Below are 15,862 nucleotides of genomic sequence, written 5' to 3'. Positions count from 1 at the left end.
TAGTGTAGTGACATGGAAAATTCAAAAACACATTCTATCCATCTATAATTTAAGGATAACTAATAAAAATACAAGAGAAGTACAAATGTAGATTGAATTGTGGCCTTAAGATAAATTGTGCAACAGCAGTCCATATCACTTCTAAGATCTGTTGTACTTGGGATTATTCTTATGTATAGATATATGTTTTAAATGTTCGTGGTAACTGGTGTAGAGCAGTTAAAATTCATTAGCAGTACAAGAAAAAAAAAAAAAAAACAGAATGACACTTTAGTAAACAAAAGCACTTTAATGGTCTAGTGTAGCATGATGCACAAACAATATAAAAAGACATTAATACTGCAAGCACAGCAACAGTCAAGTTTCAAACTGAAATAAGACAAAGCTTTAGCATAAGAGTTGATGTATTTTGTGCTGAACTTGTTGCAGGTTTTTTTATAGAAAAATTATACTAAGAATTTCAGAAAATAAACACCACATTTCTAGACACTTCTTGTAGGCTGTCTTACAATTTAAGAATATGTTCAAGATTAATGCAGTTGTATTGGTTTCTCTTTTTTTCACTGTTGGCATACTGAATTTATAGAATCTGTTACAAATCAGTACAATGAAGGCGCTCAAGCTGGGACATGAATTTGAGAGAGAAACACAGCATTATGACAAGGAACATGTAAAAATCATAGTGTGATTTGCTAGATGGGACACAGACAGTGATCTGTTTGAAAGATGCCTATAAAACAGAAAGGGACTAAGGTACCATTTCAGCTGTATGAGATGCAATAAAGGAACAAATGTGAAGACTATAACCAAAATACTAAAATAAACCATGTAGACAGATTTTGGAATCACACCACATGAATTGCATTATATAAAAAAGCACATCAAATTAATAATTCTCACTTTAGCTGTCTCTTTGGCATCACCAGCAAATGGATTGTCTGTATTTGCTTTTTTAGAGTAATGTATTAACTATTATTTATTCTTTTGAAAAAAGAAAACATATACATCTTTTCCCCCCAGAAAATATACCTTGCATTCATATTTTAAGATAAGTCTGCATTGCATAGCAACATGTCATTGGCGAGCTTTTGTTTTTTTCTTTAAGTAAAAGTGCAATGTTTTATTGTGTACCACATTACCAAGTCATGTTGGGTTTGAATGCTAAAACATAAATAAAAACTTCCAAAACTCATGGTGCTACAACTTTTCTAAGGACTACAGAAATACTGCACTAGCCAGTACAGGTGTTGCAGTAACTATGGAAACAGCCAAATGAATATCTTTACAATCCTTCAGATGTAAATTAGATATCTGGATGGGTGTTCTTAAATTTGCCTTTGGACTTTACAAAACCTGGTAGTGTCTGAGGGTGGTTGTTAAGAAGACATGCCTGGCCTCTGGTCAAACTAATCTTGCGTACCTAAGAAAGAGTAAACTTATGCATGCTTGTGTCCACTGTATTGTGTATTGAAATGTCAGTATCTGTTTCCTCTTGTCAACACTTTGACATAGTCTGTGTCACAACTTGTGAGCTTGTTTGTGGTATACTGGATATTGAGAAAAGGTAGAAGGACATCTCCGTTTATTTTGTCTAGATTGCATGACCCTGGAGTGACTAGATATAAAGATCAGGTGCAGGGGCTTGCCATCATCCAAAAAAAAAAAAAAATTGTGTTTTTTATAATCTTAGAAGCATTGCTATTTTGAGCTGTGACCTGTCAAGGATTTAGACCTTTTGGTTTAACATAGTCACGTTTATTAAATACATACAATTACTCAGAGTAGATCCTTAAGCAAGCTCTGAGTTTATCCCATGGGATGTATGTATGTGTCATATTTCAGGAGGTACAAGGCTTCTTTGTTTATTAATATTGTTTTTCCTATGTTTATGCACTGGTGTAGTGCCAATGATTCTGTCTAAAACAGCATCTTTTATGTCATCAACATCTGAGTGATGGAATTCAATAAAATGTGCTATGCATGGATTAAGGAAATGTATGTTTTTCACATCAAGAATAAAAAATATAAAAATGTACACAGTCAAAAACAGCACTGAAATCTACACAATATATAGCTTTCATCTTCACTTTTCAACTGTTCTTAAATATTATCAGCGGAAAATCACAATACCTACTTCAACCAATAAAATGAATGCCTCAAAGTGCTAGTGCTACCTTTCAAAATACATGTATGATTTATCGACTTTAGTCTTGGCTTCATATATGAATTTAAATTACATTTGTTGAGTGATATACTGCAAAAGGGTTATTTTTGTTGACATAAAAACTGTGCAACTAACTTTTCAGGTGAGAGGATTTCCTAAAAAGCTTCTAGATATTTTTGCATAGAAGTTAACTAAAAGGAAAGGTATGAATAGCAATGAGTACTGTCATGCCTTTAAATGGCAATTCTTTAGAAGTTCCACAAGGTAGAGGTGTTATGCCAAGAAAGTCACCTAAAGACACTGTATAAGTAATGTTATTACTATACACTGTTGGTTCAGAAGGCAATAAAGTTGTAATAAGAGGTAATAGAATAATTCAGGGGTAATCCAGAAGTTTTAAAAGTAGTTGGTTCTATCCCTGATTTTGTGAATGAAAGATCACAGAATTTAAAAGATTAATACAAAGGAAGAAAGTAATGTTTAGAATATTAATGGAAATAATTTTAAGTGTTATGATTGTGAATATTGTAGAAGTATCTTACATGGACCATCTATTTATAGAGGCAAGGACAAACTCAAGATGTGAGGCAAAAGTCTTATGACTGTGCTACTACTTAGTTTTCCTTAATGTCAAATTCTATCTTTTAAGTGGTGTTGATTAAAAAGGTGGTTTTACTCATAATTACTGGAACTTTAAGACAGGATAAAGTAAGAAAATCAACATTAAGATATAATTAAGCAGCATTCATATTGAAGTCCGATGCATATAACCACTGATGCATACATGCAAAAGAGTCACACTCACAACTTGCTTGAAAATTCCTGGTTGCTGCCATAATTAATGTTATTTTTTGTTTGATGTATTGAATGTCAAGTGTGTACATTTTATACCTGTAGTAAGGCTTCTAAGTCATGTTCCAGGTTTTGTTGCCAGTAAAGTTTTTTTGGTTTTAAAAATATGTCATTATTTACCAGTTATATCATCTCTGCTAGCATGCATCAGTCTCTTCTAAATTTGCTAATGTTTCCTCAGTTCAGACCAACTTTGGTGATACTTATGATACAGTTTTAATCCATGTCAGCTGTATGGAATTTCAAAATTAAGCTTGTAAAGAGAGATGCAGTTTGGTAGAATTTCTGGATTATGTCAACTGCTCCATAAAAAGTGAAATGTGGTGTTAGTGTTTGAAACATACATTTTCTGGAAAGTTATTCAGTAGTCACCAAACCCAGCATGCATTGTTTAAGCTATCTGGACTTCTTTCTCCATGAAGAAAATCACAGATGAGCCTTGAAGGCTAGACTTCATCATAAATAATAGAGTATTCCTTCTTGTAATAGAGTGGTGTTGCCTCAGAATAAAATACTTTACTGGTATTTCATGAAGATGATAATTCTTAAATTCTTTAAAATTGTTTTTGAATTTTCTGAACATTAAATGTACATAATATTCAATAACTAAGAAATGAGGTACATATTCTTTTGGAGATAAACACATCCAAAAAGTTAAAAAAATAAATGCATAATTTTTCCGTATACAGTTTAATATGTCTCTATAGCTTACTCCATCCTTGATGTTACAACCTTCCACCGTGACATGTTTCCATGCTATCATTATTAATGTCAGAATCCCTGCTTTAACAGATTTTGTATTCTACACCTGCTTTGTGTAATACAGGGAAAACAGGATTCAGTACTGTGCAAAGGAAAAGAACCCAGAGAATTATGATGTAGTAAATGGGGAACACCATCATACAACTACCCCCAAAAAATAAATAAATAATTACAAATGTTAAATATGACTTTCTTTTTGTGGAGCCTCTGTCACTTCATACAGTAAATTTTGTGATAAATATGAAAACACAGAGAAAATGATAGTAAAAAAAAATGTTTAAAAAATAATAAATCAATAAACAATTACCATCTGTAGAAGACAGAAAACAACTTTAATCCTATGTGGAATAAGGCAACAAAACACTGAAATGGCAGTGCTTTGTTACAATAAAAACATTGTAATGCCTACAGCACTGGCCATAAGTAAACCTATCCCTGTTTGCTTAGCTAGATGAGTAAGAATGCTTCGTGTACTATTCACTGGTGAACTTGTAATTTTACACAGTTACTCTCTATTTATCCATTATTAATTTAAAACAGATACATTAATTAGTATCCATGTCAAAGTAAAGAATGAAAACATAGCTTTAGGAGACATCTCTTACATTTATTTGAAATCCTTAAAATTCAAATCTTTGGTGATTTTCTAGTTAATACGTGAAAACTCTCAAAACATGTTCAGTGGAAGAGTATGGGCCATTAGACTTACTTAACAACCATTAGCAAATAGATACAATTATATCAAATTGTGCAGCATTTGAATAAAATATTTACGTTTTTAATTAAGTTCAAAACTGCATATTTACAAGCTATAAACTGATCATTCATATATTGAATAAACACATTTCAAAAAAAACTCTAAAAAGTAAGTTACTGTACATCCATGGTTAACTAATAGAATGTGTTTTCTGTAACATTTCCTCTGGGAATAGGCAGTGCTGGACCAGTAATGAAAACATTGCTCTATCACAAATGATTTAGAGAGTATTCCCTCTATAACATATAAGCAAACATCAAAACAAGCATGTTTGCAACACTGCCTGTGTAAGGGGCAAAAATCCTTTATACAACTGCACTTATAAATGCTAGCTCCTCTATGCTAACAGTTGCACAACAGTGGGGAAAAGAAAAATGTCTCATTAAAGCACATAGTGGTCTTACACAAAGAGAAATATCACTGTACCTTAGAAAGTCATGTTAGTGTATGCTAACAAGTGGAGATTTCATCAGGATCCCTGGAAATCCTGAAAATCAAATGAATACTCAAGTCAAATTATTTAAACAAAAGAACAGTCTTACAGGAAAAAGGTTCATGTTCATCCACATGTGAGCGATCTCATTGAAATTGCCCCATTAAAATAGTGTTTATGCAGGGGACTGCACCCTCTTACATCTGACGTCCTTACCTGAATACCTGGTTACTTATGAGATATCAGAGCTGTACAATATTATTCTTCTGACAAAAATGAGTACGCTCATGCCCATTTAAAATCCATTTTTTGGGGGCCCACAATGCAGGGGCTGCACTCTCAGCACTCAGTGCTACTAATGTCAATTTTGGCATCTTGGATTACAGAAAAATACTGATTGGCAGTAACCCCTTCATTGAACTGCTCTTGGGGTGTCCATTATTAATTTATTTATTCATTTTCTGATACCCAATTTATCCTATGCTGGGCCATGAGGAGCTGGAGGCTATAAAAGTAAGTATAAGGCAAAGAACTAGCCCCGGATGGGACATGAGTCCAATGTAATATGTGTGTATGTCAGGTACCCCCCCAACACCCATGCACACACTCCATGTCTCTGTCTGCACATTCCAGAGGGTAGGGTAGGAGAGTCTCCCCATCATCAGTGTATATCAGTTTACCTTTCAGATGGAGCTGAAATAGAGAAACAAATACAGTGACATTGTATGTGCCTAGAGCAAGTATCAAAGTACAAAACAACAACAGACAAGGAACTGGTAGTTTATCTAATTAATTTAAGAAGTGATGCTGAGAACTGCTGAGCTCTTTCATGCACAAAGGTAAATATACATTTAAGAAATAACATTATCAACATTTGTTTGACGGTGCTATGACTGCATTATCTTACTTTACTGCATTTAAATAATTGCTGACATTTTGAATGCTGTCATATTCTTTAGCGTCATTGTTTACTAATTCATATTTCATTTTTTCCTTACTCACCCTCATTCTTCATGTACTTCCTGATTGTTTCACCACTGGTTATTTGTCTCATACATAAAGTCTCACAATAGGGTCTGTTACTCTCCCTTGCCTGATGTTTGTATAGTTTGTAAGCTCACCTGTTAGGGTGCCTTGTAAGCATTTCATGCAGGCTTTGGTCACATTCACTATGAACACAATTCATGCATGGCTTAGCTTTGTTCTTAATCCTTTTTTGAGGGATACATATATGTGTGATGTAAGGACAGTATTGCTAAACTACATGGATGGTTCATCCACTATTAAAAGGAAGCTAAGAATGCCTCAGTAACTTTGGAAATTAGTCGATTGAGATTGTTGAGATTATTTCATTATTTTGGGTAAAATTGTGACTGCTGTTGGCATGAATGTGTTAGTTTGTAAATTTAATCCATTCATGTTTTTGACTATAATGTCAGAAGATGGTTTCTACAGGCATTAGCCAACATGAGAGACCTGGTGCTGCAGAGTAAGGATGTGGTGATTTATTCCAGAATATTCATTTCATTGCTGGATTGCTGTGTCCTGCAGAACAGCCAGATAATTTTCACAAGCACATAAGGACTGAAAAAGGAATTGAATTCTGAATCAGAGAGGACTGACCAGACTTTTTTGCAGTCTTTTTTGTGCACACTCACAAGCAATCTACTATATTCTTTTGGGATATAGACACAAGTGTTAGCTTTCTCCTGCCATTTGGGATGCAGATTGTGATGGCCTCTTTGCAATTCAAATCTGACAGCACAGCTGACTGGGGTAATATAGGCTGACCTTTTTGATTTGGTGTCATATTCTTTAGTGTCATTTTTATTTACTAATTCATATTTTGTTTTTTCCTTCCTCATTCTAGCTAAAGTTTCATGATCCTCTCACTGCTGGTTGCCTCTTACATCACAGTCTCTCACATTGATTGGTATAGATGTTTGAAAGTTTACACCTCCCTTTAGATTCCTTTTATCAATATGATGACACTATAGCCCTGTTTGGGTCCTACCTTTTTGAGACATCCCCAGTGTGCAATGTATATGGTCTAACCTATGTTTCATCACCAGTATATTTGGCTTATTTAGGTAACAAAAACATACTTGTGTATATATTTGCTTCCTTGTGGCACTGTATATTCATACTTTGCACTGTGACAGAAGTTTTTTGTATTAACAGCTAAACCTTCATAGTATCTGTCTGTGTGTAAATAAATAAAGTGCCCAAGATATAGATATTGATTATCCAGCCATATGGAGGCATTTCGAAAGTCAAAATGTGTTCACTGGAACTTCATGTTCTTTACACCTGTGTTTCCTATAACTTATCACTTTAAATTAAAAAATATGCAGTTTTCCTCTAAACATCATCAGTTCAGCCTTCCTGCAAGCCTTCTGCCAAATGACAAATGCATGTAGTGTATTCAATATCTTGGATATAGAAACACACAGAAGCAGGTGCTCTTTCTTACTGTGTTATGAAAGAAATTGCCATGTCATAAACAAAAAAGTGAACACACTACTTCAGATAACAACAGCAAATAAATATTACATGCAAAAACAAACATATTTTGTAACAAAAGTCTTTAGCAACAAATGACTTGGTCATTGGATTAATACATAGATAATGAAATCACTAGTTAAATATCCTGGCTAAAGGCAAGTAAATATGTTTTCAGAATGCTATACTTCTTTGATAACTTAATAAACACGGTCAAATATAATTTATAAAACTACTTTTGGAGATGACAAAAACTTTGAAACATTGAATGTTGAGACGGTACCTACTTTTACATTTTTATCTTACACTTTTTTTTTACCATTTTATCCTTCCTGCTTGTCAGTCAGTCTGCTTGGTCCCCCCTCACATGGGTGGGAGTCTATCACTAAGGATGGGAAGTGCAAGAGGCTGAGCATTAAGGACACTTCTCCTCACTTCTGCAACGGTCATTCCTTCAAATGCACCCTGATCCACAAGGGGTGGGTTTCTAATCTCCACCGGGGAAACTGCATCTACCCAAGTACTGTCAAGTGTGGAATACCTCTGTGGGAGACACAAGCCAGCCATGTGCTTTCACTACTTCCCTTGCCTGGTTTCATTAGTGTCAGGACTGTTAACTCAACCCTGATCACTTGGGTTGCAGTCATGGCTCCATTCCCCTCTGTCACAGAGCTATGCTCATTCTGTTTTGCTTTAGTGAGCAACCTTTTTCCACATATTCCATAAATGTCATCATATCTTTAGTATTTAAGTACAATTACAGCTCATTGAAAATTTATCACTTTTATCAATAATCTGATTAGAATGTGTTACTTTAGTTTTTGCATCAAATTCTAGAAAAGACTGTTTTGCATGAGCAAACTCATGCAGCAATTACTGTCATAAACTTTTGAGCCATTAGTTGATGTCTGAGTTAGTCACTGAATCTGCATTAGGTGTAAAAGCATGAAAATCTAGCCCCTTCCCTCAGTCATAGGTTATTAATATTATTTTTGATAAAGGATAGATGTATAAAATAAATAGAAAAGGTCAATGTTATTGTGATGAAATAAATGTATCTCGTATACCATTTTTCTTTAAATTTTCCTTTACTACAGTCAGCAGATTTACTATCAGACTGATTATTTAAGACAGCATTTCTGACCTAGGAGTGTCTAACTAAGCTGGTCAAAATCTATGCTCACTATCCCACCTCTATACCTGTAATGTAAACCTTATGATAGGCATATATAATTATGTCTAAACCTACTCAATACCTCACCTCTTAATGGTTTCTACACTACCAAGTTTCTTCTCTCATTTCAATCTTTTTTACTTTCTAAGCACTAATCACAACATCTGTTATCTATTTGACAAACCCATTAATACGCCTCTTCAAATACTCAATATTTTACTTCTACTAAATATGTAAGTATTTTTTATACCGTAATTGTTTATTTTATACGAATGTAACCTTAATTAGCAAAGGTATGAATAATTGTTAATGTTTATTATTTAAAATATGTTCATATATATTACTGAATGTTTCTTTAAAAATATTTGTAACATGTTGGAACTTTTTCCCCAACCTCTACTCAAAAGGGGCCCAGATGGACAAACCCAGTAAATAAAAGGAAAACAAAATAACTAATAAATTAAAACAAAATGTATTTGCAAGGATTGTCTATTCAAAAAGTGTATGTTGTCATACTCAACAACAATTTCCACAGATATCAAAATGATATCAGCTTTAGGACAATATGACTCTAAGGTATGTTTAGCAGGAGAAAGGTAAGCAAAATGTCTTGAGTAAGTATGATGCATACCTTTCATCGACCACTAATTTAAGATTATGATGCAGATTATCTTGCAAATGACGATATAGCCAAAGGAAATTTCTCAGATTGGGCATATCCTTTTGAAAAGCCTGTCTGACATACTTAGTCAGAACTAATAGTTTGACACACTTGTTTTCTTTGAGTATGGACACGTATACAGTCCTCACCGATTAGACTTTTTATTTCATTGTAATACATCCTATTTCAGGCAGCCTGCTGCTGATTTAGATTGTATCCATTAATCAGTCTACAATACATTTAATCTTGCTCTTATTTAGTAATCAAACTGCAACCATCTGATGTTGTGATGATACCTCCGTAGTGAAATGAGACATCAACTCATTTATTGCACAGTTTTTAAGGATTTATAAAACTATGGACTTTGGCTCTCCATAACATAGTAAGCAAACTAATGGTGTGTGGTGGAGCATAACTCATATCAACATACCAGGTGGAATCCATGGACTGATGACAGAAATTTAGCAAGCAGATGGGGTAGTAACTGAAGGTATATCTCTGCAGAGGAGGGATGGATCCCTCACAATATCCATGTGCACACTAATGTGGAATAATTAGTCAACATGCAGGGTCAGAATTTAGTCATAACCCAAAAGCCCTTGTCAACCACAATAATGACGCTGTACTAGGAGCACTGAACTCTCTACCTCCCCAACCTGCTTTTCAAGTAATCACTAGAATTTTATTACTGGGGAGCTCAAAACCTGCAGTCTGTCAGTGAGTGTTAACCTGGATGTGAGAAACCTGAATACCAAGGCAGAACACTAGTCAGCAGCTGATTGTTTCCCCTCTCCAAAAAAAAAAAAAAAATGTAATCCCCTGATCAGATGAAATCTGCCTCTTTTGGGTCATAGCTATGATGAAAGTGATAGTAGAGGGTTTATTTTACTAAGCAATGTATGCATTTTAACATCCATTTTTGAGACATATAATACTAACAACATGTCCCACAAGACCTATAATTTTAATTATTGGAGGAAAATGATCATTCACAAATAATGTACACAACACTTGGCATGTTGTAAAAAGGATGACCCCTTCCAAAATGTCATACACATAAAAGTAGGACTGATGGGCTATGATTCTAATGAATAATTTATAAATGCTATGCTTACTATTAAAACTATTTTCTGTACTGTGCTGATATTTAATTTCCAGGAAATCTCAGAATGTTGAGATCTTGTTGCATTTTGTAAGTAATGACTGTCAGTGCGTTTACTTGTAAAGTTGTCCATGATATTAAATTAATTTATTATTAAAAGCATATTGTAAAGCAGAAAAGATGAAATGACATCTGAAACTGAATATTTCCATTACTCAAGTAAGGATAACAACTGTTACTGCAGTTATGGTAGTAAGAATAAAGTACCCTTTAAACATAATCAAAATAATTTAAAACAGCTTTAGATTTCTGAACCAATAAATATCACAAATATTGTTGTCATTTTTGGACCAAACATCATTGAAAATTTTAGCTATTCATACCAGTGTATGTCTTAGTAAGCACTTAAAAAATAGTATAGGAGGAAACAGTGTACTAAACTGTGATTCCAGACTACCTACTATTAATATTAAGTTCTATTTAAGTTAAGTTGGAATGGAAGAAAGTATGGGAGACAGAAGTTAACTGAAAAAGAATCAGCACATCTTTTAAATTTTTTTAAAATATTTTTCTAAATGTACTTCTTAGACTTGGTTTCTTCAGATCATTGGTTTTAAGCAATTCTGTAGTGCTTTTACAGAAGCCAGTGCACAACTGGGTTCTACTAATTTCCAGCTTATGCGAAAAGAAAGCATTTTCCCTGAGAAGCACCCCTCCCCACAAAAATGATCGCCAGTGCTGTTTCAAGTTTATTAAATAAGTCACCAAACTGCTTCACTTATTGGCAGTTCTGAGCTCCCATTTTATCGAGCTGAACATAAAAATTACAAAAAATATATATAGTGCAGCATTATACTCTGTGTCAGAAGTTCACACCCAGTATTGGTTGGATTTTAAAGTAGGGTTGATATTCTGACTGAGCTCATCTGAGTCTCTTCCTGTATCACTGCTTGGGGATTTCACTGTCATTAATGGGACAGTCTGACCAGATTCAGTTTGTCGAAATGTCTCTTTGTCAACTGTTCCATTTGCAGATTTTGAAGAAGTCAGTTGTACATTATGTTTTCCTGTCTTGTTGCGCTTAATGAAGAAAGCTCCCACTAAAACAGCAATTAGGAGCAAAACAATTAGTATACAGACTGGAATGATTATATTATAGATATTGTTTCCTGCTTGAGCAACATAGTTGTCTTCAATGCCAGGCATGTCAGTTGATGTAATTTCAACTTCTTTTGAAGTTGTCACTACTAGCTTTGATGATGGCAGGAATGCTGTTACTGCTGGTCTTGGAGCCGATAATGTTGTTGTTACTGGCTTTGGAGGTGATGAGAGTGTTGTTAATAATGTTGTTGTTACTGGATTTGGAGGTGATGAGAGTGTTGTTAATAATGTTGTTGTTACTGGCTTTGGAGGTGATGAGAATGTTGTTACTACTGGCTTTGGAGACTCTGAGAATGTTGTTACTACTGGCTTTGGAGGTGATGAGAATGTTGTTAATACTGGCTTTGGAGATGGTGAGAATGATATTTTATTTTCTTCTGGAATTTCTGTGTTTTGAGTATCTCCATTTTGAATTCCTGTCCTCCTAATTAAAGTGACATTACTGAATGATAAAACATTATATGGCTCTGTAGTGAATTCCAGTGATGCAATAGCAGGTGGTAAGCCACGAGCTTCTAATTGAAATACTAAGCTGTCATTCTGTAGGAAAAAATCACCTTCTGATTCCAGTAACTCAACTCCTATAAATCCATTCTTCAGATCAATATGATTGAAAACATTTATTGGCAAGCCTTGTTTACTATTATCAGACACATTTATGAGCTGTCCGTGTTGAGGCTGATGAATTATTCTAAATGTGGGAATGCTTTTAGTTCTGTTCGCTAGTTCGGATGCATCTAAAATTTGATTATCTAATAAGACTGTTGTTCCCCTAGGCCATACAACATTGTCCTGAATCTTGACTAATGGTTTGACAGTAATATTAACAGATTTAGAAATGTTTGCTGTTCTTGTTAGCATGCAGTATGTGAAACTATCTACAGGGGAATGAAACTCAGTAAAATTAAAGATAAGGTATCCTTGCTCAATTTGTTTGTGGGTGAATGTTTCAACTATAGTTTGGTTCATCATTAATTTTCCAAATGATGGATACTTAGTGATTCTGTAGAGCTTTTCCTCATCCCCTGCACTTATTGGGATTGTCATTATGTCTGGACCAATCGAAATCCATTTATCACTTTGCAGTATTTCAATATTTCTTGTAGGTACTGATAAAACAATAAATGGTAGAACCTCTATAGTGAAATAACTTATTTCTGAGTGATGAATTCCATCTGAAAGAGTGAAGCTAAACATATCCACTGAAGTATTTCCATTGTTGGTAACAACCACCCTTCCTTTATTAATATCTTCCTGTGTAAATTGTTTGATTTGCTTAGTTCCACTATGTACATTGGCTAAGTAACTGTTGGATGGTCCATTGATAATGTTGTATGTAATTTCCTCAGGAGGGCTATCAGCATCAACAGCTTTCAAAGTGTCCTTTGTAAGCACCATGGAAGATCCCTGCACTATTTGGAGGGAAAGATTTGCGATCACTAGGTGGGGTGCATTTTCATGTGTAGAACGTATGGTAATTTTAAACACTTCAGAAATGACACGGGTATTTCCTTTTGGTACAGATGAACTGAGGTCTACAGTTGTGGGCTTCATCCACACTTTGAATGCAAAGTTGTCAGCAAATATCTCAGAATTCTGGTGGAAATATTCCAGATCTCCAAGCTGCAAATCTTCCTGTAAAAAGTAAGGATATTTTTGAGTGATGCGTCTGTCTCCTACAGATAGTGTTCCAGCAGCAGGTAATTTGGTGACATTAAAGACAATATTACGAGATGACCTCTTGGGCTTTGTAAGATATAAGAGGTTGGAGGCATCAAGGTGGGATAAATCAATTCTTGCTATTTGACCTTCCAGCAGTGACAGCTCTGCAAGACAGAAAATGCATTAATGCAGTTTACACAGTAGCAAAGAATTCTAAAACAACAACATTAACACAAATGCAAAACCATGTTCTACTACACCAGATCAAAACAACAAAGCTTGAATTGCAAAAGCTCAGCAAGGAATATTGCTATTGCACACCTCCAGGTACACAATAGCTAACAGCACATGATGTCCTCCGTGTTTCACTGTTGCAGTCATCACACTTGGGTTATCTGCCTGCAGGTAGCCCTCAGTCAGCCTGAATACCAGAGTCTTGGGATTTCTGCATCGGATGCTGTTGCCTCTTCCATGACGTCAGGTCATCAGGGGTATAAAACATGCAGCCGATGCCATTACATCAGCTTTTCTTGCCATGTGGGAGCCTGAAGCAGAAGCAGTTCACAAGTGCCAGTCAGCCGCTACATGAAATTTTCATTTTTCGAGTTTCAGACCTGAAGTCTTCTAAAGCTAAGTACCCCATTGGGGATCCTTTTTTCTTGCTCTAACCGATGTCAGAAAAAGTTAACAATTGTCTTGCCTGGGGAAAGCAAATACTTCACAGAGATTTTCATTCTTACTGCATCAGACCATGACGTTCCTCGCTGTAGGTTTTGTGCCTTAATGCCTGAACTATTTATCATTGGACTATCTTTGTCACTAAATTCTTTCGCACTCATTCTCCATATTCCAAAATGGCTTCGATAAGCCATCTGTCTACCGATCTTCCAAAAAAAGTAAGGAAAAAGACAGAGACAGACCACATAGGTTCAAAACTTGCCGATGACACTTCCGTTAAGCTAGTCACCAGTCTGCTGGTACTCAGTGAGGCGCTTTCACAGCCCCTGATACCCACTTCTACAGATTCGCAGGTCTCTGCTGAAACCTATTCAGAATCCGGTATGCCCCAAGATGCTTCTTTGACTATGGAACCTGCGGATGTCTCTAACTTGGATGGGTCCGGAGCCGCTGCGCAGGCACTGGCTTCTGAGGGTGTATTCTGACCTTCTGATGTTCGCATTAAACTGACAGCTTCATTTTTGACTAAAACTACTGAGTTTATCAGGCCCAGAGTTCACACTATGCCTAGAAAACCCATTACCAAAGCACATGCTCAAGCCCCCTTGCCACAGAAACAAATGCTTAGAATGGCTGAAGACCTTATAACTTTAATTAGGGGAAACCAGCCTTCCCCCTCTAAAAGACAAAGAATTGATTTTCTGCCTGATTCTACAGACCATGAGTCTGATGACTCTAATTCCCCTGATTACCAAGATGTACCCTTATCTACCTATGAGGATTCAGATGCAGAGGATTCCATACCCTCTGCCTCCCCTCCAGAGGACATTTCTTTTGGTGAAACCTTGCATACCTTAAGAGATCATTTCCACTAGAAATGCCAGGACTACCCTCAGTCCAAAAAGAGACTCAGAGAATTTTTAAACTTGCCTCAGCACAGGCCTCCAGCTATACTCCCTGTCCTGGACATTGTAGATGATGTCTTCATGGAATCCAGTCTTACTCCTGATACTTTACCACCAGCTCCTAGAAAGTCTGACAGGTACTACAGAGTACCTGACTCTCACAAATTTCTCTTTAAGAATCCCACTGCGGATCCAGAGACTATTTTCCAGGGACCTAAAGGCATTAAGGCTACTACAGCCAAAAACCCTACCCCTTCGGACAGGGATTCTAGAGCTTTAGACAGATGAGGTAAGAAGGTATATACCTCTGCAACTCTTGCCATCAGGGCTTTGAATTGCCAGTTTCACATGTTGAAGTACCAGCAGCATATTATGGAACTAATTAAACAAAAAATGTTGTTGCTTCCAGATTGTACAGAAAATAAAGATTTAAAAGAGTTAATGCATTCTGCAAACCAAGTTAGTAAACATACTTTGAAGTGTGATTTTGAGGCCTTAGAAGCATCTTGCAGGGCTGCTGTCACTGGGTCTCTTCTTAGAAGGTATGCTTGGCTGAAGGAGCAAATCTTGCCAGACCATGTCAAAGCAAAATTACTAGATGCTCCATTAAACCAGGAAAGTTTGTTTGGTGCAAAAGCAGAAGTTCTTAAAAAGATGGAGGAAAAAGGTAAATCTATGCAAACTGTTAAAGATTTCTTACAGGTGCAGCCACCTAGATTCAGTAGGCATTAGCCTTCTAAAAACTTGTCCTTTCCATTCCCTCCCAGGCATTGTCAGTCCAAACCCAGGGGCAACAGGCCACCAAGACTACAGTCTCAGGGTATGCAGAGATCCAAACAATGGAGTGCTCACTACTCTAAAACAGGGAGTGGTAAGCCACCCCCTTATGGAAAAAGTTCACAATGACTTGTCTATCTTGCTTCCCAGCAAGGCCCAAGTACTTGCACCCCTAGGAGGAAGACTCGCCCTGCATGCAAAAAACTGGATGTCCATTACCTAGGACCGATGGGTCCTAAACATTGTATCCCAGGGATATAGATTTCACTTCC

General features: G+C 35.9%; 1 protein-coding gene across 1 annotated transcript in view; it reads right to left on the bottom strand.

The window, feature by feature from the left end:
• Positions 1-263: 263 nt before the first annotated feature.
• CSPG4 (chondroitin sulfate proteoglycan 4) overlaps positions 264-15,862 on the bottom strand; it is an 881,559-nt gene continuing 865,960 nt past the window's right edge. The window contains exon 10 of the mRNA XM_044070270.1: positions 264-13,394. Within this exon, the coding sequence (XP_043926205.1) occupies positions 11,278-13,394 (2,117 nt within the window). The 3' untranslated portion in view covers positions 264-11,277. The remainder of the gene's footprint in view (positions 13,395-15,862) is intronic.

The sequence above is a fragment of the Protopterus annectens genome, chromosome 4.part1 (genome assembly GCF_019279795.1).
Source record: "Protopterus annectens isolate FY-2018-M chromosome 4.part1, PAN1.0, whole genome shotgun sequence".
NCBI lineage: Eukaryota > Metazoa > Chordata > Ceratodontiformes > Protopteridae > Protopterus > Protopterus annectens.
Note: the sequence above shows the minus strand (reverse complement) of the source record. Positions and strands in the feature narration are given on the sequence as shown.